Source organism: Geotrypetes seraphini, chromosome 10 (assembly GCF_902459505.1).
Source record: "Geotrypetes seraphini chromosome 10, aGeoSer1.1, whole genome shotgun sequence".
Lineage (NCBI taxonomy): Eukaryota > Metazoa > Chordata > Amphibia > Gymnophiona > Dermophiidae > Geotrypetes > Geotrypetes seraphini.
The window spans coordinates 130,649,452-130,674,711 of record NC_047093.1 but is presented as its reverse complement, the minus strand read 5'-3'; the positions used below and the strand labels follow the sequence as shown (position 1 = coordinate 130,674,711).

The window sequence follows — 25,260 nt, the reverse complement described above, 5'->3', positions numbered from 1 at the left end:
CCTGCGGGACCCCACTCGTGACCCTTCTCCAGTCCAACCCCACTCGTGACCCTCCTCCAGCCCTTCACTCTTACCCTCTGTTTCCTACCCGCCAACCAGTTTCTGATCCATCTTTGTACGTCTCCTTCCACCCCATGGTTCTTCAGTTTCCGGAGTAGGCGTTCATGGGGCACCTTGTCAAAGGCTTTTTGGAAATCTAGATATATGTTGTCTATGTGGTCTCCTTTGTCCATCTGTTTGTTAATTCCTTCGAAGAAGTGCAATAAGTTCGTTAGGCACGATCTCCCCTTGCAGAAACCATGTTGGCTGGTTATCAGAAGTTTGTTTTTTTCAAAATGTTCATCGATGTTTTCTTTTATCAGTTCTTCCGCCATTTTCCACGGAACCGAGGTCAGACTCACCGGTCTGTAGTTTCCCGGGTCACCTCTTGATCCCTTTTTAAAGATGGGCGTAACGTTGGCTATCTTCCAGTCCTCCGGGATCATGCCTGTTTTCAGGGATAGATTGCAAATTTGCTGCAGTAGTTCCGCTATCTCCTCCTTTAATTCCTTCAGAACCCTTGGATGGATTCCGTCCGGACCCGGGGATTTGTCAGTTTTTTAGTTTTTCTATCTGCCTGCATACATCTTCAAGGCTCACTTCCATGGATGTTAATTTTTCTGCTTTATTTCCATTGAAGAATTGCTCAGGTTCCGGTATGTTGGATGTGTCTTCGTTTGTGAATTCAGACGAAAAGAACATGTTAAGTCTTTCTGCCACTTCTTTCTCCTCCTTCACCACTTCCTTCCTGTCTCCGTCGTCCAGCGGTCCCACCTCCTCCCTAGCCGGTTGCTTCCCTTTAACATATCTAAAGAATGGTTTGAAATTTCGTGCTTCCCTGGCTAGCCTCTCTTCTTACTCTCTTTTGGCTTTTCGAACCACTCGTTGACATTCTTTTTGATACTTCCTGTGCTCTTTCCAGTTCCCCTCAATTTTGTCCTTTTTCTATTTCCTGAATGAACTTTTCTTATTGCCTATCGCTTCCTTCACTATTTTAGTTATCCACGCCGGGTCTTTTGTTCGACTCTTTTTGCGCCCCTTTCTGAATCTGGGGATATACAGATTTTGCGCCTCGCTCACCGTGTTCTTGAGAAAAGACCAGGCATGTTCTACCGTTTGCCATTTTTGGGAAGTGTTCCTAAGTTTCTTCCTTACCATTACCCTAATTGCTTTGTAGTTTCCTTTCCTGAAGTTGAAAGTTGTCGCTATGGTTCTCTTTCCTTTCGGAATTCCTACCTCAACCTTGAACTTGATCATGTTATGATCTCTGTTTCCCAACGGTCCCACTATCTCTACTTCCTTTGCAGGTCCCCTTAACCCATTTAGGATTAGATCCAGAGTGGCATTTCCTCTCATTGGTTCTCTAACAAGCTGCTCCATGAAACAATCTTCTATAGCCTCCAGGAATTCTGTCTCCCTAGCGCATTTTGAGCTTCCAAGACTCCAGTCTATCCCGGGGTAGTTGAAGTCTCCCATAATAACCGTGTTACCGCTTTTGCATTCTCGCTTCATCTCGGCTTCCATTTCTTCATTGATATCTCCGGTTTGCCCGGGTGGACGATAATATAGGCCCATCTTTATTTCAGGCCCTTTCCATCCCGGTATTTTAACCCATAGTGATTCCAGCTTGTTGGTCGTCTCTGCTGTGTCCAATTTTGTCGATTGTATGTTTTCTTTTATGTATAGGGCTATTCCACCTCCTTTCTGTCCTGACCTGTCCTGGCGATAGAGCTTGTACCCCGGCAGTGCTGTATCCCATTTGTTTTCTTCATTCCACCACGTTTTAGAGACTCCAATTATGTCTATGTCCTCTGCATTGGCCATGGCTTCTAATTCCCCCATTTTGTTTCTTAGGCTCCTTGCATTAATATATATGCAATTTAGATCCTGGTATTTTCTTGACTTCATTTCCTTTCCCAGTCTTTAGTTTCTTCTTTTTTGTTACAATCCTTCTAACCTCCTCTTCTGGGTTAGTCGACTCCTGTAATTTGTCCATTGTTTCTTCCCAGCCTTTTTTCCCCTCAGTATCTTCACGGGATACCTTCTTCCGAATTGTCGACGCTTGGTCGACTGTCGGCTTTCCCCTTCTTCTTAGTTTAAAGCCTGTTCTATTCCTCTCCTGACATTGTTTACTAGAAGTCTTGTTCCCGCCATGCTCAGATGCAGTCCATCTCTCCTGTAAAGCTTGCTCTTGCCCCAGAATGTTGTCCAGTTCCTCACGAAGTGGAACCCTTCTTCCTCACACCATCTCCTCATCCATGCATTTATTGATTCCTCCTGCCTTTTCACATCTGTCCTCGGTACTGGTAGGATCTCTGAGAACGTTATCTTCTGGGTCCTCATCTTCAACTTCCTTCCCAGAATTTTGAACTGTTCTATCAGCGTGCTTCTTCTGTGGTCTCTCCTGCTGACATCATTCGTCCCGATGTGGATCATTACTGTGGTCTCTTCCGTCTCCACTCCTTCCAGGATCTTTCCAATTTTGTCCATGATGTCCTTGGTTCTCGCTCCAGGGAGGCAGGTCACCAGTCAATCCTCTCTCCCTCCTGCTATGTGGCTGTCCACATGCCTCAGGATTGAGTCTCCCACTAGGATCGCTGACTTTCCCTTCTTTAGGTTTCGCTTCGGTCTCAGGTCAATGTCCTCGGTGTGCTTCGCTGCTTCCTCTCCTGGGCATCGACTAGCCATTTTCTCCCCCTCGTGCGATGTTCCTCTGTGGGTGTCTTCTATGAGGTCATCTGCTTCTTGTTCTCCCTTCCATGTTCGTGTTGGTGTAACTTCATCGTTCATTTGAAGTTCATGGCGAGAGGCACATCCTGTAGGAAGTCAGCTGGCGCAGATGACTTTCCTCCTGGCTGGCATCTCTCCTCCTCTCCCCGTAAGTCCTGGATCCCTCCACAGAAGCGAGTCATAGCCATATGGGCCTCTGTGCACTTCTGGGTGCCTTCCGGCCGGGGCACTGGATTTAGTGTGCCGCCATCTGGAAAGTTTGCAAGACACTGCCCTATTCTATAACTATGCCCCAATTTCATACCTAACTTTGGGGGATAGTGTACTCCCTCCCCACTCACCTCAAAAGGCAGGAGTGATGCTCACTCAGTTCTTTCTCTGGCACCACCATCATTGTGATGCACTGCTAAGGGGGGGCAGGGGGTGGGAGTCTACCAAATAAGGCAATCTTTGCCTTATTTGGTAGATTGACCTCTAGTGGGGCATCCTGATACTTATTTCTTATTGCCTTATTTGGTAGTCTGACTCCTAGCATTGTGAACAAGTGCACTGCTAGGGGGTCAGGCACCGTCATATTGAATGGTTGGAAGAAGCAGGAGCAAGTGTGCATCACTCCTGCTTTTTTTTTTTTTTTTAACTTTTTCCACCTCTTATTTCTAGTACCGAGCAACAGGAAATTGATCTCAACATTAGGATGAAACAAGTACTTCAAAGGGATCCAGATTAGCCAGGATGCTGGGCTTGGTGGTATTTCTTATGCCGGTTAATAGATCATTCGGGTGCTACATTAACTTTGTCACTGTTGCATATTTTTTGCACTTTAGGATTAAGATTGATGGACGGCTCCAATGATTGTGTTGGGAGACTGGAGATGTATCAGAACCACCAGTGGGGCTCTGTGTGTGATGCATCTTGGACTCTACAGGACTCCCAGGTGGTCTGCAGGGCACTGGGCTGTGGAACTGCTCTGATAGCACTGGAAGGAGCTCCATTTGGCAATGGAACTAGTCCAGTGTGGATGACTGATATCACCTGTAAAGGAACAGAATCTTTGTACACAGTGTGCCATACCAGCTCTGAGAATAAGGAGACAAAGACCTGCAAGGCAGTGGCCAGTATAGTGTGCTCAGGTAACCCTTAGAAAGTCCATGTCGGTATCTACAGTTGTTATCTCTGAAGCATTTTTAGGAGTGGAGTTATCAGTGTGGGCTACCACTAAATTGTACTCTTTTACCACAGGTCCCATTTTATGCAATTGGAACCGGTTACTAATAACTAAGGTTAACAGTAAAATAACACATCTTAACAGAAGTCCACAATCTGTTCACAAAAACTTGACATCGAGCTAAGTTTGAAGAACTTCCCTTTCACATTCATATAGATTCTTGATAATACCATTATACTACCATCCTTCTTCCGTTGTTCGCTTATTCTCATTAGAAGGAATAAATAAAACTTCTCCCATCTGGTTCAGATCCATCTCCAGGCAATCTAGAACAGGGTCAAATGAATTTTAACCAAGCAAATATGGAGGTTGCAGCAGAGCTTCGAAGGTTCTGAGCAATCCTAAAGCAAAGTAAGGGAAAAGAAAAGACACCACAGAAGATTATCAGGCAACCAAGGAGTGAAGTTAGCCAAAGAAACAGAGGTGTGAACTATCTTCCAGCTCTGTCCTCCCATTCCCTTCCCTCCCCTGGAGGTCTGGCATCTTTCCTTTATTTGTTTCCATTCCCCGCAGCTGCAGCATTGGACCCCACCATCCCTAGATCCACCATGTCTCCTTTTCTCAACTACCCTTTCATCCAGCATCTCTTCCTCTTTCCGCACCACCCCAGGGTCCACCAGCTCTCCCTTTTTTTTTTCTCAACTACCCTCCTATCCATCCCTTGTGGCCAATTTCTCTCCCTTTCTGTTCCTTCCCTCCCTAAATCCTGTTGTCCACCATCTCTCTCCCTCTCCTCTGTTTTCAAACCCATTATTTCTTCTTCCCCCCTCCCTCCCTCTCCCCCCCCCCCAGTTCTGCATATGTACGTTTCTTTGGACCCCCTCCCTCCCTCCGTGTACTTCTACACCAGGGCCCCCTCCCCCCAAGGCCTGCATGTTCCTCCTTACTTTGTAGCATCCTTTGGCTTCCCACCTAGTCTCCTGGTCTCACCTTCAGCTACGGTATAATGTTAAACTAGTCAGGTAAAAAAATAGAAAATTAATACTAAAAAAATTAAAGTTAAAATAATTACTTGAGCTTTAAAGATCCAGTGACGAACTGACACATCAAGCTTTGGGCAGTGAGAGTTTATCGAGCCCAAAGTGGTGTCGCTGAGGATCTGTGGGTCTAAACGGACTCAATATGAGGGGTTAAGAAGATGCACTTAAACCAGTTCTTCTCACTTTGGAACTACACTTGATAAAATGGTAGGAGGTGAAAAAGTACTAGTTTGGGAGTGACACAGTTAAATACGTGTTCCAATGGTCTAAACCTCAAGGTAGAAAACGCGCCAGGTCAACTAAAAAATTGATTGACTGGTGCTATATATATAATATAAGTGAACTCTATGACCACTATATGCATTTTAAACATGTTTTATTTTTGCAGGAGGTTTGCAAAAGCCTAATATCAGTTTATCTCCCTACCAAATTGCATTCAAGAAGAAGGACAATTTAGAACTGACGTGCTCCTTTCCAAACCTTCACATGAACATAATTGTTTACTTCAAAACTAAAAATCTCGTCATCATTGAGAAGCTGCCAGCAGGCAGGAGCATGGCGGTCTATGCAATGAAGAATCTGGAGCCGTGGAATGAAGGAGAATATGGCTGTCACTATGAAGTGGAGCATTCAGGATCCACATTAAGGTCACCAGATAGTGAGACAGTGCACATCTTTGTGGGTGAGTTTCCTCTGCAGAGAGCTTAGGGCTCCTTTTACTAAGCTGCTTTAACGCCAGCATTGAGCGTTAGTTCTAGCTGCGTAGTGCGTAGCTACTAAAAACGCTAGGAGCCCTTAGTGCTAGTAATTGTCTGGACCATAACTCATGCAAAAGTAGGACAATTTTAAGAACAATAATTGTGACGCAAACATGATAATTATCTTCGTCATGATGAGAACAGATGTCAGAAAATTATCCTTCCCTAATGTCGCTACAACATTCCCTACTGTAGCTATGTTTATTCCACAGTGAAAGAGAAACTGTTCACAGGATCCTACTTCAATCAAAATCTGGGCCTTAGGCCCCTGGCCGGTGCATCCTGAGATACAGAGGAATGCACCAGGAAGGGGAAGACCTGCCATTTTGGAGTGGCGGGCCTGCGAGCAGAAGGAATTAGGCATCTCTCCTGCTGTCATCCTAATGTAGAGGAGGCCTGGGTAGCATCCGGTGGCAGAAGGGAATGGGCATCCCCTTGACGATATTTTGTAAAGAGGGGAAGGGAGGGTCAGTTCAGAGGGATCCTGGTTGGGGGGAGGGAAATTTTGGGGGGTCACAGCGGCAGGAGGGAGCGGGCTTGCCTCATGACAATTTTTATTAAAGTACTGGGAGGAGGGGTCCTGCAGTGGTGGGGGTTCGACTTGGCATGGAGGGAGGGGTTTGCAGCAGCAGGAGGGGGTAAGCATTTCTCCTGCCTCTATTTTGGTTCCAAGGTGAGAGGTGCCCGGGGCTGTGGTGCCCTTCTCTCGCCCTGTTCCTTTGTCCCCCCACTTTCGCACGCTCCTTTCCCGCCCCCTTGTGCCATGCATGCACCTCTTCCCTTCCCCCATACCTCTGTAATGTTCCTGGCGCAAGCAGGAACCCTTAAGCTGCCATCGTATCAACGCCAGCTCTTCCTCTGACATCATTTTCTAGGCGTGGGTCCAGGAAGTGACATCGGAGGAAGAGCTGATGCTGGCATGACAGAAGGTTGGGAGTTGCTGCTCGCGCCAAGAAAGTTCCAGAGGTTCGGGGGGAATGGAAACAGCGCGCATGTGCGGCAGTGGGGAGGGGTTGGAGCGGGGGGGGGGGCATAAAGGAGGAAGGTTGCCTGCAAGCTAGGGGCACATGTGTGAGAGCCGCTTTCAAAGCGAGCGGATCGGATGGGATTACGACTGCCCTCTGTAAAACTCATTGGCATGGGCCGCCATTTGAACATCGATCGCTTTTTAGAAATCGGCCCCCAGCCACCTGCTCAGTCTTAACGACCAGTTTTAATGCATCTATTTATTCAATTTTCTCTACCGTTCTCCCAGAAGAGCTCAGAACGGTTTGCATGAGATTATTCAGGTCCTCGAGCCTTTTTTCCCTGTCTGTCCCTGCAGGCTCACAATCTATCTAATGTACCTGGGGCAATGGGGGGATTAAGTGACTTGCCCAGGGTCACAAGGAGCAGCGTGGGATTTGAACCCACAACCTTGGGATGCTGAGGCTATAGCTTTAACCACTGAGCCACTCTAGAAATCAAAATGTAGCAAAAGGGAGCCAAGTCTAGGACAATCCAATCACTGATGAGGTTAGCTCTTATTGGTGGAATGAGGAATTGTGACATCACAGGACCAGCTCTGGTTACCAGAGACGGACACTATTCACACAGTTTTCTAGATTGTTCTCCCAGGGGAGCTCAGAGCAGTCCTGGTGGGTTCACAATCTATCTAATGTACCTGAGGTAATGGGGGGATTAAGTGACTTGCCCAGGGTCACAAGGAGCAGCGTGGGATTTGAACCCACAACCTTGGGATGCTAAGGCTGTAGCTTTAACCACTGCGCCACTCTAGAAATCAAAATGTAGCAAAAGTGAGCCAAGTCTAGGACAATCCAATCACTGATGAGGTTAGCTCTTATTGGTGGAATGAGGAATTGTGACATCACAGGACCAGCTCTGGTTACCAGAGACGGACACTATTCACACAGTTTTCTAGATTGTTCTCCCAGGGGAGCTCAGAGCAGTCCTGGTGGGTTCACAATCGATCTAATGTACCTGAGGCAATGGGGGGATTAAGTGACTTGCCCAAGGTCACAAGGAGCAGCGTGGGATTTGAACCCACAACCTTGGGAGGCTGAGGCTGTAGCTTTAACCCCTGCGCCACACTCTCCCCACCTAGCCCTGTGTAATTTGGAACCTCTGCTTGCTTTTACTACTTATCCTATTGGTCTTTGCCATCTTTACTGTCCCTGTTTTTCTCAGCTTTCCCAGATATTCTCCATTACTATCCTTTTTCTTTAACCTCCTTGGGTTATTTTTTTGAATACTAATCTTTTGCCTTTAATCACTTTCAAATCCATATTGTTCTCATTTTCCTCTTATTTACATTCTTGACATAAAGATTTTTAGGCTTTACTAAAAGGGGTTATAATAATGCTAATAATAATATGCTAATAGTACTGGAATTAAAGGGTTAATGCCATGCAGATACGGTTTATTTATTTGTAGCCTGGGGCAAACTCATGCATGGAGATGTAGTTTAGTGCATGAATCTACCCAGTATATTAGTAGGTCCTATTCTAGGGCTGCATACAATAGTGTAACAAGAGTGAGATGTGCCCAGAATGGTGGCACTCCTCTCACACCCTCTTCTCCTCCCCCCCCTAGCTCAACATGCTCCTGCCCCAACCCCTTCTGCCCCAGGTGCGCCGCTTCCTTTCCCCCGTACCTCTGAAACGTTTCTAGCACAAGCAGCGACCGCCAAGCTGCTGCTGTCACGTCAGCTTCGGCTCTTTCTCTGATGTCACTTCCTAGGCCTAAGTCCAGGAAGTGACATCAGAGGAAGAGCCGATACGGGCGCAACAGCAGGTTGGGAGTTGCTGCTCGCACCAGGAACGTCGCAGAGGTACAGGGAAAGGGAAGCGGTGGGCACACACAGCAGGGGGGGGGAAGTGAGCGAGGAAGGAGCTGGATGGAGGGCGGAGAGGAGGACGGGTGTATGTGCCCTCGCCAAGACAGTGGCCAGGGCGGACCACCCCCCCCACCCCTTGCTATGCCACAGGCTGAATGCGAGTTTGAGTTAAGAATGGGTTTGTGTTGAAGTTGTTTTGAATGTTATCAGTGCAGCCTGCAGCAAGTTTACCCCCCCTCTTCAAACGAAACCGCGCTAGCGGTTTTTAGCGCAGAGAGCCACGCTGAATGGCCCGTGCATCTCCCGATGCTCATAGGAACTCAGTGAGCGTCGGGAGCGGCGCAGGCCATTCAACGTGGCTCTCTGCGCTAAAAACCGCTAGTGTGGTTTCGTAGAAGAGGGGGCTAGTGTCGCGGTGCAATGTGAAACCTAATATGCACTGTGCGTGGACATTAAACAACAGGCAGAAGGTAGTTGGAAACTCAGTCTTTGGGTTTCCAGCACCTTCTAGAAATCTACAGTGCATAAGACTGCAGGCAGATCTGGAAGCTGTCTGAATGGTGGGTTCACATTATTTTGTGAGTGACTTCGTCAAAGGTTTCTTAAGCTCCTTTCTCGGGCGAGAGATTGTCTTTGGGTTATCTCCACCTAGGGTTACCAGATGTCTGGGAAAATCTGGACTTTCCAAAACCCGGTGTTTGTTCAGGTTATGGAAAGCTCCTACAAGCGCCGGCCACATCTGGAAGTCCGGATGACGTCACACGCATCCGAGCATGCTACAGGCCCTCCAGACATGTCCGGAGATCGTCGCAAAGAGAGGAGGCTTTCTGGGGGCAGGCCTGGAGGGCGAAATGGGGTGGGGCTAGATGCAGAACTGGGCGGGGCTGAAGGTGGAACTGTGCAGGGTCATGTGTCCAGGGTTTTCTTTTTTTTTAATATGATAACTCTGCCTCTACCATAAGATCAGATTCCTAACAGCAAGGGGAATGACAAGGGCTGTGTATCCGTTCCCTCCCCCCTCCCCACCGGTTAACAATGGGTACCTGTCCCTGTGCCATTCTCTTCTTAACCCTCCATAGTCCCAGGTACAAAATAAGTACCTGTATATAATATGTAAACCACTTTGATTGTAACCATAGAAAGGTTGTATATTAAGTCCCATCCCCTTTTCTCTTTATGAGTTAGAACATGGTCATTACACCGAGTAATTCAAGTGATATCAAAATGAACCAGTATGATGCCAGTTGTAATTATTAGTATGTCTTTTTTAAAGATCATCTGAAGTGGGCACTGATGGATGGTAGTCGCTGCTCAGGAATATTGGCAGTAAATCATAACGATCAATGGGGCACGGTGTGTGCTCATGGCTGGGATTTACGGGATTCCCAAGTCATATGTCGAGAATTGGACTGTGGTTATCCTGTACTTCATGAATGGCAGCACTTTCATAACCAAGGAGATGGTCCCATTTGGATCCATGAAATGAACTGCAATGGTACCGAATCTCACCTGAATGAATGCAAAGCAAAGCCTTTTGGGACAAATAATTGTAACCACAGAGAAGATGTCAATGTCATCTGCTCAGGTAATTCCATTATGAGAATTGTAGGATGGCCAACTGTTGGTTCTAATTCCTATGGTCTAATAAACTAAACTAAACCATAAAGATAGAGTTTGGCACGGTTTACAGGTAATTCAATAAATGAGGGAAGGACATAATAAGAAATTAGAGTTTATGAAGAGGATAGCTAGCTTTACATTTTAAATAGATAGCTTTACGTTTTGGAGAAAAGCCAGGTTTTCAGATGCTTTCAGAATAATTGGAATGAGCCTAGGTTCCGCAACAGGGCAGGGAGGTTATTCCAAAGCTCAGTGAATTTGAAGAAAAGGGATTTCCCTAATTTACCTGCATACATGATTCCTTTTAACGAGGGAAAAGATAGTTTAAGTTTGTGGGTGGATCTGATAGTGTCAGGTCTCAAAGAATTCCAAGATAGTGGGATTAGGGGAGGAAGAATGCCATGTAGGATCTTGAAAATTAGGCAGGTACATTTAAAATGAATCCTAGAAATCACCGGAAGCCAGTGAAGTTTTGACAGAAGCAGGGAAACATGATCGAATTTGCTTTTTGCGAAGATCAACCTAGCCGCAGTGTTCTGGATCCGCTGAAGTCTTTGAAGATTTTTCTAATAATCCAAATAAATGTTGCATCTGTGGGGGGGAGGGAGGTCCGCCCCGGGTGCACGCCCCAAGGAGAGTACGCAGATATTAAATAAAATGGCACCTATTAAACTAAGGAGAAGAGGCAAAAAATTTGGACGGTTGGTTTGATGCAGAATTGGGAACAGTGAAACGGGAGTTACGGAAACTGGAAAGATTATGGCTGAAATTAGGAGACAGCAAAGGTAGATTGAATTGGAGACGTAACCTAAAATATTATAGAAAATTAATTATAGAGAAACGTACTCATTTTTATGCTCAAAAAAATGGCACACCAAACATTTTTTTTTTTTTAAGTCCATCTGCAGATGCCTTGGCTGAGTTTTTCAAGACCAAAATTAATAATCTGAGATCTAAACTATCAGCCTCCACAAACAATCATTTTAATTTCCCCGATGCTCAACGCAAAGAGGAACCCAGGGTGGATATGCCCCGGTATAATTTTACAATTCCTAATTGTCAACAATTTTGTTAATTTTACATCAAGTACGTTAATTTTCATTGTAGATTAGATTGCTGCCCGACAAATATTATGAAAGTCGCCCCAGTCACTTTTAAAGCCAAGTTGTACAACTGGGTCTCTTTATTACTGAGTGGTACACTTCTCGAGGATTTAGGTCAAGTTTCAAGTTTTCAAGTTTATTAGTGTTTTTGATTAATCGCTTAATCACAATTCAAAGCGATGAACATAAATAATAAACAATAAAATTACAGTATTAAGGAGTAATACAATACTTAACATAAACTTAAAATCAAACAGGACTATTAACAAACTTTACAGACAAGAAAAAAGGGGAAAAAGGGAATTGAACTACAAAATATTAAAAATAGAATAGTCAGGGGAAAAAACACATGGTAGGGGATGTAAAATTCCATAATCATAATCATCTCAATAAATAAATTCAAGAAGGAAAACTATTAATCAAAAGCATCTTTAAACAGAAAAGTCTTTAAATTAGTCTTAAATTTATCGAGGTTGTGTTCTTCTCTCAAATGGATAGGAAGAGAGTTCCAGACTTGAGGGGCCGTAACGGAAAAAATAAATTGTCGTCTTGTATTGATGATCTTGAGAGAAGGAATTGTCAATAGATGTTGTTCGTTTGACCGTACACTGATTGTAAAAAAATCCCAAGAAATCTATCATGTTGACATCAAATTACCGACCTATTACAAGTATTCCCTTGTTTGCCAAGATGATGGAGGGTTTGGTCAACCAGGATTTGGTAACATATTTGGATAAATTCAGCATACTACAGGATAACCAGTCAGGCTTTCGATCTGGCTTTAGTACTGAAACAGTTATCGCTTCATTATTAGATTTTTCTCCTTAGTTTATTTAGTCATGATACAAGCGGACTAGTTTTGCAACTAGATTTAAGTTGATCGTGCTTTCCTGACTGATTGTTTGGAGTCAATTGGAATTTCTGGTAATGTCTTAAAATGGTTTCAGGGATTTTTGAGCAAAAGATCTTATCAAGTCTATAGTGACGATAAACAATCTTGTCGTTGGATAAATTCTTGTGGAGCCCTTAGGGTTCTCCTCTATCTCCCACATTGTTTAACATTTATCTTGTATCACTGGAGAATTTATTGCAAAGCCTAAAAGTGAAATTCTATATCTATGCGGTTGACATCACTTTAGTTGTTCCCCCTACTAACCTGACTCCTGAGATAAAGAATCATTTCTCCTTTATTTTAAACCAGATTGAATTGTGGATGACTGAATTTAAATTGAAACTTAACTCTGAAAAAACCTAATTCTTTCTGGTGAGCCCTAATGATAAAATTAAAGATCCGTCGATATTTTTGAATGGTCAGGATTTTGCTATAGACTATTCCATAAAAATTTGGGGAGTGACATTGGACTGGCATCTCACCTTAGAAGAACATATGGATTTGTTAGTCAGAAAATATTTCTTGGTCTAATGGAAATTCCGAACCATTAAAAAATATTTTGATGTAGTATCATTTCGTCTGCTAGTTCAGTCTTCCATCTTAAGTATGCTTGACTATTGCAATATTATTTATTTGGGAACATACAAGAAAACCTTGAAAAGACTCCAAATTATTCAAAATTCAGCAGTTCGACTGATTTTTGGTTTGAAAAAATGGGAAAATATTACTCCCTGTTATCAAAAATTACACTGGCTACCAATGGAGGCAAGAGTTCTGTTAAAATTTTCCTGCATCTGACCGTTTTAGCAGGCCTACACGCAGAATCTATATGTTTGCTTACCCAACAGTTACTGCTTGTCGTTTTAAAAGATTTCTGGATAGAACTCTTGCCTTTCTGGCAGGAAAAATGAATGACTGGCTGGGTAATATTATTATGCATGCTCCATCTTATTTTACCTTTAGAAAATTAGTAAAAACGCAATTGTTTGATCGATTTGTAACCTGATTCACTGTTTTAATTTTTTACCTTTTTAGTTTGTATGTATTTCTGATGATTTATATTGTATTTTTTTTTCACTGATTGTCCAGTACTTCTTATTGTAAATCGCCTCAAACTATTTTGGCTTTGGCGGTATACAAGAATAAATTATTATTATTATATTGGGCAAGGGTGTATCTCTGTTCTCTGTGTATGAAAAGGACATGGTTTTTTGTTGCCATTGACTGTACAGGATCAATTTCTTGTGACTCCTACATCTTCTCAGAGATCTTTGGGTCACTTCTCCCCCCCTCTTTGGCAAGGTTAATTACATAACATAACTTTATTTTTCTATACCGCCTCAATCATAAGAATTCTAGGCGGTTTACACAAAACAGAAAAAACTGGACAATCAGCAAAATACTGCAGACGTGTACAAGATGCAGGCAAAATTTATTGTGACAAATAAAATATATCTAAAAACCTTTTTACCAAACGAGGGACCCAACACGGTCCATGTTTCGGACAATCTTCATCGGGGGTCCTATTAAATACAGATGTAATACAAAATTTATTATTACAGTTATTAGGAAATACAAAGACATGATGATGTTAGTTAAAAATGCTATCAAAAATTGTGATTTGATAATATGAAGACAGGTGTGTATTTAAGGAAAAGAAGAACTGCATGCAATATAAATGGACTGCATGCAGAAAAGACATGAAACGACAAACCAGAGGATAGTGAATGACAACTAAAAACAATTGCAAGTATGAATATGGCAATAGAGAAACATAGATGACTGTGAAAAGGAGATAGAAAGAATAAAAACATAAAGAATGTGATCTAAGGAGAGAAGACGAAAGAGAGGTTCTTCTTTTCCTTAAATACACACCTGTCTTTGTGTATCACAATTTTTGATAGCATTTTTAACTAACATCATCATGTCTTTGTATTTCCTAATAACTGTAATAATAAATTTTGTAGAATGTTGGGCATTATCAAAAAAGGTATCACTACCAGAACGAAGGAAGTTATCCTGCCACTGTATCGAGCAATGGTGCGCCCACATCTGGAATACTGCGTCCAATACTGGTCGCCATACCTCAAGAAGGACATGGCAATACTCGAGAGGGTCCAGAGGAGAGCAACGAGGATGATAAAGGGTATGGAGAACCTTTCATATGCCGAACGGTTAGACAGGCTGGGGCTCTTTACCCTGGAAAAGCGGAGACTGAGAGGGGACATGATAGAGACTTATAAAATAATGAAAGGTATAGAGAAGGTGGAGAGGGACAGATTCTTTAGACTAGCAGGGACAACTAAAACAAGAGGTCATTCAGAAAAACTGAGAGGAGACAGATTCATAACGAATTCAAGAAAGTTCTTCTTCACTCAACGGGTGGTAGACACCTGGAACGCGCTTCCCGGAGAGGTGATAAGACAGAGTACAATTCTGGGGTTCAAAAAGGGACTGGATGACTTCCTGGAAGCGAAGGGGATAACAGGGTACAGATAGAGGTTTACCTTACAGGACATTGAGCGAATAGGGTATGGACATTTTAGGTTAGGTAGGGAAAACTTTCAGGTCATGGACCTGGAGGGCCGCCGCGGGAGCGGACTGCCGGGCATGATGGACCCCTGGTCTGACCCGGCAGAGGCAATGCTTATGTTCTTATGTTCTTATCTGTATTTAATAGGACCCCTGATGAAGGTTGTCCGAAACACGGACCGTGTTGGGTCCCTCGTTTGGTAAAAAGGTTTTTAGATATATTTTATTTGTCACAATAAATTTTGCCTGCATCTTGTACACGTCTGCAGTATTCGTTTGTTTGCTCCTGGTTGGTTTCTTTCTGCAGACAGGGTTGGACCACCTTTCTCTTTTGGTTTTGTTGCAATCAGCAAAATACAAAATATTAATGGTAAAAATACAGCATATTAAATAAAAAGACAATAAAAATATTTAATACAGTAAAATTATGGTTAAGAATAAAACCTCGAATTAAGAGATAAATTTATCAAACAATACTGTCTTAATTTCTTCTCTGAAGGCACCGTAAGACAGCATGGCTCCGCTAATGTAGTTACCCAACCAGGACTGTTGTTTGCTTGCTTGAAATGCGAGCATCCTGTCTAAGAAAGACCTAAATTTACAGCCTAAAATTTTCGGGTATGCAAATAAATTACAGTTCCTGGTTGTGTAGCATGAAATGGGATAAAAGGTAGGTAGGGGCCAATCCCGTAGGGACCTCTTTGTTAAAACACACATATGCAAATGCATTGCTAATGCCTTATGGGTACTCCTTATACCCAACTGGTCTGCTTTTACTGCTTCTATTTAAGGATTCTCTTCTCAGGTCCCTGTGAAGTAACATATACTCCATCACAGGTACTGAGAGGGAGGGAGAGAAGGAGTGGGAGAGGTTTATTTTGGGGCAGTGACTCCAAATGGGTTATTTCTATGTATTTATACTAAAGAAGGATTTGTCAGACAGAAGGAAACAATCTCAATAGTGCTCATCGATATGGTTGTACGTATTCAACTCACCACATCATTCAAGAAAATTGTAGATCAGTAAAACCTTCCTCCTTTAATTTTATATATATTCTTTGTGTGTGTTAGGTGCCATCAACTTGGGTTCAAGCCCTAGCAACTTGAGTTAAAGATACAAAAAGAGGTTAGTCTAGTGCTAGTCTTACAAGGTCCTCGAGCATCATCCCCAAGGCTGTTGTCAATATGTCTAGCCACTTAGTTGCAGGTCACCCTCTTCGCCTAAGAACATAAGAAGTTGCTTCCGCTGGGTCAGACACGAGGTCCATCGTGCCCAGCAGTCCGCACCCGCGGCGGTCCATCAGGCCCATGACCTGTAATGTGATCCTTCTCTAACCCCTTTTATCCTTCTATCCATACTCTGTCTAAAACCTATCTCTACCTCTATCTGTATCCTTCAATCCCCCTATCGTTCAGGAATTTATCCAATCCTTCCTTGAACCCCCGTAGTGTACTCTGTCCTATCACAACCTCCAGAAGCGCATTTCAGGTGTCCTCTGTGTAAAGAAGAACTTCCTAGCATTGGTTCTAAAATTGTCCCCTTTCAGCTTCTCTGAGTGCCCCCTGGTGCTTGTGGTTCCCAATAATCTGAAGAATATGTCTAGTTCCTTCAATCTTCCCAAACATGATGCCTTTCTCCAATGACTTCTCTCTTCTAACAGTGTGATCAAAATAAGACAACTTCATCATGTGGGCTTCGAGTGACATAGCTTGTTTGATCTCTTCCAAAATTGATTTGTTAGTTCTTCTGGCAGTCCACTGCACACATATAATCCTCCAGCGCCAAAGTTCAAATGAGTCAATCTTCTTTCTTTCTTATTTCTGTAATGTCCAACATTCGCATCCATAATTGACCACTGAGAAAAGGAGTGAGTGGACCAGCCTGATCTTTGTTTTATGTAATGTAATGTAATGTAATGTAATTTATTTCTTATATACCGCTACATCCGTTAGGTTCTAAGCGGTTTACAGAAAATATACATTAAGATTAGAAATAAGAAAGGTACTTGAAAAATTCCCTTACTGTCCCGAAGGCTCACAATCTAACTAAAGTACCTGGAGGGTAATAGAGAAGTGAAAAGTAGAGTTAGAGGAAAAATAAAATAAAAAATTCTGGAGAAATTTAAATGATAGAAATAGAACAAAACAAAGACAAAAGGCAAAACAATAGATAAGATTAAAGATAAATCATAAGCTGGAAAGAAAAATAAAATAAAACTTTGTTTTAAGTGTTATTTCCCCAAATTAAGGGTTAATTCTTTTCCATCCACTAAATAAAATATTTTTTCAAAAATAATGTCACTTGTATACTAGCATTTTCCCTAAAATATTTCACTTTTTTCTGGGGAGTGAACATATTGTAATACACTCAAAGGTTAGGTATCTGCTGCAAGATGAGATGCTTGCAGGTGCAGTAGGTATTTTCCTTTCCTGAGTTAAGTCCAAACATGGTAGGGGTCCACAAATGTATGTTTACCTGTTCTGGTTTGGGCAATGAGACAGTGGCTCTAGATGTGAGACAGTGGCCCCTGTGGTTGAAATGTAAAATCCATTTATTGCAATCTGTTGGCACTGACATCTATTGGTTTGATATGGAATGGATAGGCAGACTAGATAATCATATGGTCTTGATCTGTCTTCATTTATCTATATTTCTATAATTATTATACTTTTATGTACTTTTAGTATTCTTTCCAGACCAATGGAATGTTTGGCTACTGCACCATTCAAGACATCCCCTCCCCCTCTCTCCTCCAAGTCAAAGACACTCACAGAGATGATACGGCTACTCACATACCCATTGTCTCCTTTGTTGCTCAGTTCATTTCTTGTAGAGAGTCTACAACAAGACTTTATGGCACACCATTTTGTATTTTGCAGATATAAGGCTTTTGGATGGCCCCAATTACTGCGCTGGAAGAATGGAGATGCTTACTGAGAACAATACATGGGTAGCTGTGTGCAGTGAGAACTGGGATCTTCAGGATGCGAAGGTGCTGTGCCGATCTTTGGGTTGTGGACCTGCCCTGGCCATAGCAGAATCCTCTATGTTTGCACGTGGGTCCAGTCCCATCTTGATGACTGATGTGAACTGCACGGGGTCAGAAAGTTACCTGAAATATTGTCCGTTTGTTTCTTTGGCAAACAGTACGAGGAATTGTAGCAATGCACACAGTGCTGGTGTCATATGCTCAGGTAATTATATCATGGTTGTAAACCTGGAAAACCTTCTGGGTGGAATCCAGGTGCTCTGGGAGAGCAGGAGCTGATGCTCCATGTTTTTTTTTACTTCTAGGGTTGTGTGGGGCAGAGGGAAAGGCAAGATTTCAAGGCCATAGCTCTGGAGTTTCTCCTATTCATGTTCCAAATTTCAACCAGCCCACTCACTTTCAAGAAATACCAGTCTCCAGTCTGATTAACTGTTCATTACTTATCTCTCCAGACCATTCTCAACGAGTAGGTATATGCTCTACCAGTAGAAAGAGACTGAGAACTACTGAGTGATGTCATTCTGTAAAGTCCTGTGCAACCCTGAGCCAGCCAGTATTTCTCAATCTCCCAGCAGATGGTAAGTGACTACATGTGCAGCTCTGTTCTGCTTAGGCCATGACTGGGTATGCCAACTTTGGCCCCACATTAAAAATAAAACTCTAGAAGGACAACAGATAGGTATCAAACCCCCACCCAATAAAACAAAGGAGGAAAATGTTTCAGCAGCTTTTGGGGGCCTAATCCAGCCTTGGTCTCTATGCCTCAGGGGTGTAAACTCTGACTTTCAGATTCTTTCCCCTTTCTCCCCTTCTGCCCTCCAGTCTGGAATTGGGCCTGTGCCTTAGCCCCCTCCCTCTTATATGCTGGGAAAGGTTTCTTGATAGCCGTCTGAAGAACTAAACAATTTAAAGGCTCATAGCTAGGAGATTCAACTCTGGACTCTTCAAGAGGATGCTAGGGAGGATCCTTAGTTCAGTGATGGGAGACCTTTCTCTGCCAGGCACCACTGGGGACTGTTCCCAGAGCAAAGACTGTTTCATTGGAAAAGCTGCACTGCTTATTCCACGTGGTGGGTCATATCTCCTGTCAGCAGCCTATGCCATGTTTGTACTTAGCTAGGTTTGGGGAAACCAGTCACTTTGGGAACCGCTGTGTTTGTCTTACAGTCAGGAGCAGGACAATTTGGATTCTGTGGTATCCATAGTTCCCTTGGGAAGAGGTGGCAGAGAAGGATGATTCTTTAGGGAAGACCTTCTGAATGGAAGATACAGAGGCTCCTCCAGGGAAGAACCTGACCATGGCCTGCATCTTCCAGAGGCCAGCGCTTTCTTATTTAATCACACAGGACTTTCAGGCTCTTTGTTTTTCTGATGAGCCAGCCCTTGTCCCTACAAAGGGGAATCCACTTCTTAGCAGGGATAAGCAAGCCCCGTAGGACCTACCCTCTGAATGAAGGTTTGAAAGAGATGGTTGACGCTGAGTGGCAGCCCCCTAATGTTCCTACAGGATTAACAGAGCTATGTCTAGCCTGTATCAACTCCCTTTGGTTGAGCTAGAATGGTTTAAGGCCCAGATGCACTAAAGTCAGCGATCGTTGCTAAACCAGTTTTGACTGCTTTGGCGACGATCTCATTTGCCGACCCGATTCACAAAATGTCTCGTTGCGCGTTTTTCCTCTCAATTGTCCATTTTCTGATCCGACCATGCAAATTAGCTAAAACCCCATGCAAAATAGCCAAGCGACTGATGCACTAACATCACTTTTCTATGCACAAAAAAAACCATACAGGGGTTTTAGTGATCCCCCCCCCCCCCAAAAAAAAAAAAAATGCAACTGGTCAAGACCAGTCGCTTACCTATCACCGATAGTTCAGCCTTTTCTTTTTTTAATGGGCACAGATGGGTAGTTCAACTGTGGTCCCTTGTGGAAATCCTGTATATGATGTTATTTTTGCATACAAAATTCCACTGGAAATTAATATTTTATTTATTTACCCCCCCCCCTCCCCTCTGAGCTGAGGAAACGTTCTCTGTGCTAGACTCTGTCAAGAATTGCAATCTTGCTTTTTTCTCAGAGAATGGTCATATCTAGTGTGTGATGTAACCCCCAAACATAGGGGTTTCTAGAGATGTTATGGATTGCAGAAAAATCAAAATAATTTCAAAACTGGTAATTTGAAAGTAATCACGCTAATGGGCCCAAGATGATCTTACTTTATGTTTTATGAAGGCCAAATGTTGCATTGTTCCTGATGTAGCTCTTTGTTATGATCCATCCAAACAACTATTCTCTTCCCAACAAGGTTATCTTATCATACCAAACGAACTTAAACTGAAATCCATTTCTCAGTGATTATTTGGGATATTGTAGAACGATCTTGCTTTAGAATTATGACAGATGCAATCTTATGAGGAATTGAAATAGTACAGTAAAACCTTGGATTGCAAGTAACTTGATTTGCAATACAAGTACATACAGTATACACACATCACAACTGAGCCGATGGTTCCTCACTCTCTGACGCTGTGGGAGTGTAGTGACTGTTTTAACAAGCAAAGTCTTGCAATACGAGTACATACAGTATACACGCGTCACATCATCACAACTGAGCCGATGGTTCTTCTCTCTCTGACGCTGCAAGAGTGTTCTAAATGAGTGAAGTCTCACAATACAAGTACGTATAGTATTTTGTATTAAAGTTTTTAGGTTGTGGAACGAATCGTCTGAGATTCCATTATTTCTTATGGGGAAATTCGCTTTGATATACGAATGTTTTGGATTACAAGCATATTTTTGGTGTATTTTGTATTAAAGCTTTTGGGTTGTGGAACGAATCGTCTGAGATTCCATTATTTCCTATGGGGAAATTCGCTTTGATATACGAGTGCTTTGGATTACAAGCATGCTTCTGGAACGAATTTTGCTCGCAAACCAAGGTTTTACTGTATTTGAAAGCATGATTTTAAAAATTAATGTTTCTGGTTGGGAAATGATGACTGGGAACAGAAGATTCCTGTCTTATCTGGTTTGTGTCCTATGATTGGGAACTGATGGTTTGGGATAGTGGCTTTGTACCCTATTTGGTGTAAGATATAGGGATATAAAATGCTGATTTTAATTAAGCGGTGGGAATGTGGGAATATTTTTAATTGTAGCTCACTTTGAGCTAAGATGGTGAGACTTGATATCAAATGATGTAAAGTACCAGTAAAATAAAGTTATGCTCCGCTGAGATTACATTAATTAATGCTCTGCAGAACTGGATTGTTTTAACTATATCTGATGACAGTGTTCTTCAATGCAAGGCCTGGGGGGGGCCAATGATGGCCCCTGGAAAAACCCTGGGGCGGCCCCCGTCAACATTCGGGATTTTGCTTTATGCTACAGTGTGTTTCTCTATCCAAGCTCCACACAGAAAAGAGAAATTGGACAGGGAAGAAGGGCTGTCTGTTTGAAGGACTAGGCATCTCTCAATAGACAGAAGCATAACATGTATTCGGAAATTGCCTACCTCCTTCAGGGTATTCACAGTGAAATGTTTGAAGGTGGGCTGGTAGTGATGAATGCCACTGGCACACACTGGGCAGTAGCCTCTCATCCCTATACGGCAATGTTTCTCAACTTCTTCAAGCCAAGTACCCTATAAGTCTAACAAAAATCAACCGAGAACCCCCACCCAAGCTCCGTCCCTAACCTCATAATAATAGTACTAATTGTAATGCTATTTCTTCTATCCATTTTTCATATACACACAATATAATCTTATTAATACATAATGGTAAACACAAAATTTAAAAAACACAAAACACTGTACGCAGAGAAAATCTTAATCACTTATATTCCTTTTTTTTTTTTTTTCAAAGAGGTCAAGGCAGATGACTTTAAAATATGCCATGTCACCTCAACAACTATAGAAAAATAGACAAATATAGTGCAAAATATAGACAGCAGATATAAATTCTCAAAACTGACACATTTCAATCACTAAATTGAAAATAAAATCATTTTTCCTACCTTTGTTGTCTGGTGATTTCATGAGGCTCTGGTTGCACTTCCTTATGACTGTGCATCCAATATTTCTTTCTTTCTGCCTCCTGCACACTTCCTCTCCTCCGGAGTTCATTCCCTTTCCCAACCAACATCCCTCTCTGTCCCTCCATGAATCCAACTTTTCTTCCTCTCTCCTCCACCCCCATTGGCAACATGTCTCCCTCTCTCTCTGGCCATCTGCCTTGAGATCTCTCCCACTCCCTCTATTGCCACATCCAACATTTCTCCCTCTCATCCCCCCGGATCATGTGCAGCATTTTTCACCATTGCCCAGCAGCCCCATGCCCATTTCTCCTTCTATTACCCCTCTCCAGCACAATGCCACATCTCTCCCTCCATCACTATGTCCAACATTCCTCCCCCTTGCATCCCCTTCAATCTGTCCCTCTGTTCCCACAATATCCAATATTTCTCCTTCTCATTCTTCTCTCCCCATGCATCTCTACCTATGTCTTCTCTCTATGTCCAATTTACCTCTTGCTTCCTTTCCCCATGTGCACCATCACACAATTCTCCCTTTCTATTCCCTCCCTCCTATATCCCAAGTTAGTGCTCCCTTCATCCCTTCCTTCCTTCTGTGTCCCATGTTCAAGCCCTATCCCCCTCCCTGCCTTCAAGCCTTTGTCCCAAAATCATGCCCCTCCCATGGCCAAATGTGCTTGTTCTCCCCTCCTTTCTCCCTTTGTCCCTCCATTCCACTACCTTCCGGCCCCACTCTCCAGCTTGAGTTTTCAAGCAAAGTCCTAGGCTTCGTCCTAGACTCCTCCCTCTCCTTCAGTGATCACCTCAACTCCCTGGTAAAAAAATGCTTCTTTAGCCTCCATATGTTGAGGAAAGTAAGATCCTTCTTTCACCATTCTCATTTCGCCATCCTCGTTCAATCCACCATCCTCTCCAGACTGGACTACTGCAACTCCCTCTATATATGCCTAACTAAGAAAAACCTCCACAGACTTCAACTAATTCAGAACGCCGCGGCCAAGCTTATTTTCACAAAAGGCAAGTTTGATCACGTCTCCCCTCTCCTCTCCAAGCTTCACTGGCTCCCAGTATACTCCAGAGTCCTCTACAAATGTGCCTGCTTATCCTTCAAGATTCTACATGGCATCCTACCCCCCGTTATCCCACTCCTTTGGAATTCCTCTAACCCACTCTCCTCTAGATCCTCCCAAAAACTGAAACTATCTTTCCCATCTACAAAAGGTATATCCCGCGCAGGAAAACTTGGAACATCCCTCCCTTTTAGAACCACAGAACTCTGGAACAACCTCTCATCCCCGCTCAGAAATGTCAGCTCCTTCCAATCCTTCCGTAAACATCTGAAAACTTGGCTCTTTTCAAAAATCTAATCACCCTCGTTCTCTAGTACCCTGTTCCCTCCCTATCTTCTTATTCCCTCTCCTATATCCATCTTTGTAGTTCCTTTCCTCCTAACCTCTGTAAACCGTGCCGAGCTCTGCGCTTGCGGAGATGATGCGGTATACAAACCTAAGGTTTAGTTTAGTTTAGTTTAGTTTAGAAAGATCATGCCCCCCTTACTTGTTCGAGCCGCACTCGCTCCTTCTGCCTTCAGCAGCACTTATTGCAGGCAGTGGTTCACATGCTGCAAGCAGCTGACCCATAAGCCTTCTCTCTGATGTTAGCTCTGACGACGGAGAGCAGGCTTCCGGATCAGCTACGTACAGCATGTGAACTGCTAGTTCCAACAAGTGCCACTGAGCGAGTGTGGCTTGAATGAGGTAACTGGGAACACACACCCACATCCTGGCTGACCCGGAAGGCTTTCCTCTGATGTCAGCTCTGACATCAGAGGGAAACCTTCCGGGTCAGCTTTTGTGGAGAGTGGTGGGCAGGAAGGAGGGATCCCTGGCAGCGGCTTTGGTAGGTGGGCAGGCCATATTCTTGGCGTTCCCCGTACTCCCAACAGCATCTTATGTACCCTATGAGTACGCGTATCGCGTGTTGAGAAACACTGCTATATCGGATGATAATTGTTGGCTCTCCTTCAGCTCATATGGATCCAAAGTGGCCTTGACTTAAAACTTAATGAAGACCACTGCCTTATGAGAAACAAACTTCAGGGAGGGAAGAAATATAAAGGCTATTTTTGTGAATATTTCACATTCATTTCCACAGCTGTCCTGTTGCCATTAGTGTGTTTCCCATAAATGCTGGATTATACTGTAAAACGTTTCATAAATGAGTAGCAACCTATCCTCTCATAGGACTTGTATATGCTATGTTTCTAACTACTCAGTTTTATGGAAATGCTTCACCATGCTAACTATGCTTTTATTTTTTTTTTACAATTTGTGTGCAGTAGTGAGACTGGAGACAGCAGAATGTTCTGGGAGAGTGGAGCTATATCATGAAGGCCAGTGGAAGCCAGTGTCCAGCCGTGGTTGGGATATTTGGGATGCTCAGGTGGTGTGTAAGGAGATTGGCTGTGGCTTTGCAGTATCCACCAAAACAGGACCTTCGTTTGAACAGAGAATCAGCATGCATTGGTTTGAGGATGTTAACTGTAATGGGACAGAGTCTCACTTAACTGATTGCCCTGGAAATTGGAATGAACATATGGATGGCCATGGAGAAAAAGCTGGAGTTACGTGCTCAGGTAAAGTCCTAAGAACATAAGAAGTTGCCTCCACTGGGTCAGACCAGAGGTCCATCGCACCCAGTGGCCCGCTCCCGCGGCGGCCCATCAGGTCCGTGACCTGTGAAGTGGTTTCTGTCTAATCCTATAACCTACCTCTACTTCTTTCTGTACCCCTCAATCCCCTTATCTTTTAGGAACTTATCTAGACCTTCCTTGAACCCCTGTAGCGTGCTCTGGCCTATTACAGCCTCCGGGAGCGTGTTCCATGTGTCCACCACCCTCTGAGTGAAAAAGAACCTCCTAACATTTGTTCTAAACCTGTCCTTTTTCAATTTCTCCGAGTGCCCCCTTGTGCTTGTGGCTCCCCACAGCCTGAAGAATTTGTCCCTGTCTACCTTCTCTATACCCTTCATGATTTTGAAGGTTTCTATCATATCTCCCCTAAGTCTCCGCTTTTCCAGAGAGAATAGCCCCAGCATTTCCAATCTGTCCGCATATGAGAAGTTTTCCATACCCTTTATCAACTTTGTCGCTCTTCTCTGGACTCCCTCAAGTACCGCCATGTCCTTTTTGAGGTACGGCGACCAGTACTGGACACAGTACTCCAGATGTGGGTGCACCATCGCCCGATATAGCGGCAAAATGACTTCCTTCGTCCTGGTCGTGATACTGCAGCTTAAATTTGAAGAGGCATAAGAAAATCACAGGAAATATAAGGAAAGCCAGTATAAATCTAACCAAGGCCAATCAAACCCAGAATTTTGTTTTTGACATTCCCAGAAGGTCCCAAAAGCAGATCCGTGCTCTTCTGACTTTCCAAGCCCAAGACATCTGATCATCACTGTGTTCTAAATGCTGCTGTTCTGCAAAAAAGTAAGACCATAGTACCCCAAATTGACCCAAA

General features: G+C 43.3%; 1 protein-coding gene across 2 annotated transcripts in view; it reads left to right on the top strand.

The window, feature by feature from the left end:
* The window catches only part of LOC117368385 (scavenger receptor cysteine-rich type 1 protein M130-like), a 142,965-nt gene that overhangs the window by 55,848 nt on the left and 61,857 nt on the right, over positions 1-25,260 (top strand). For both annotated transcript variants that reach the window (XM_033961984.1, XM_033961983.1), the window contains 5 exons: positions 3,594-3,899; positions 5,363-5,656; positions 9,842-10,153; positions 17,596-17,910; positions 24,078-24,374. In XM_033961984.1, coding sequence (XP_033817875.1) covers positions 3,594-3,899; positions 5,363-5,656; positions 9,842-10,153; positions 17,596-17,910; positions 24,078-24,374 — 1,524 coding nt within the window. The remainder of the gene's footprint in view (positions 1-3,593; positions 3,900-5,362; positions 5,657-9,841; positions 10,154-17,595; positions 17,911-24,077; positions 24,375-25,260) is intronic.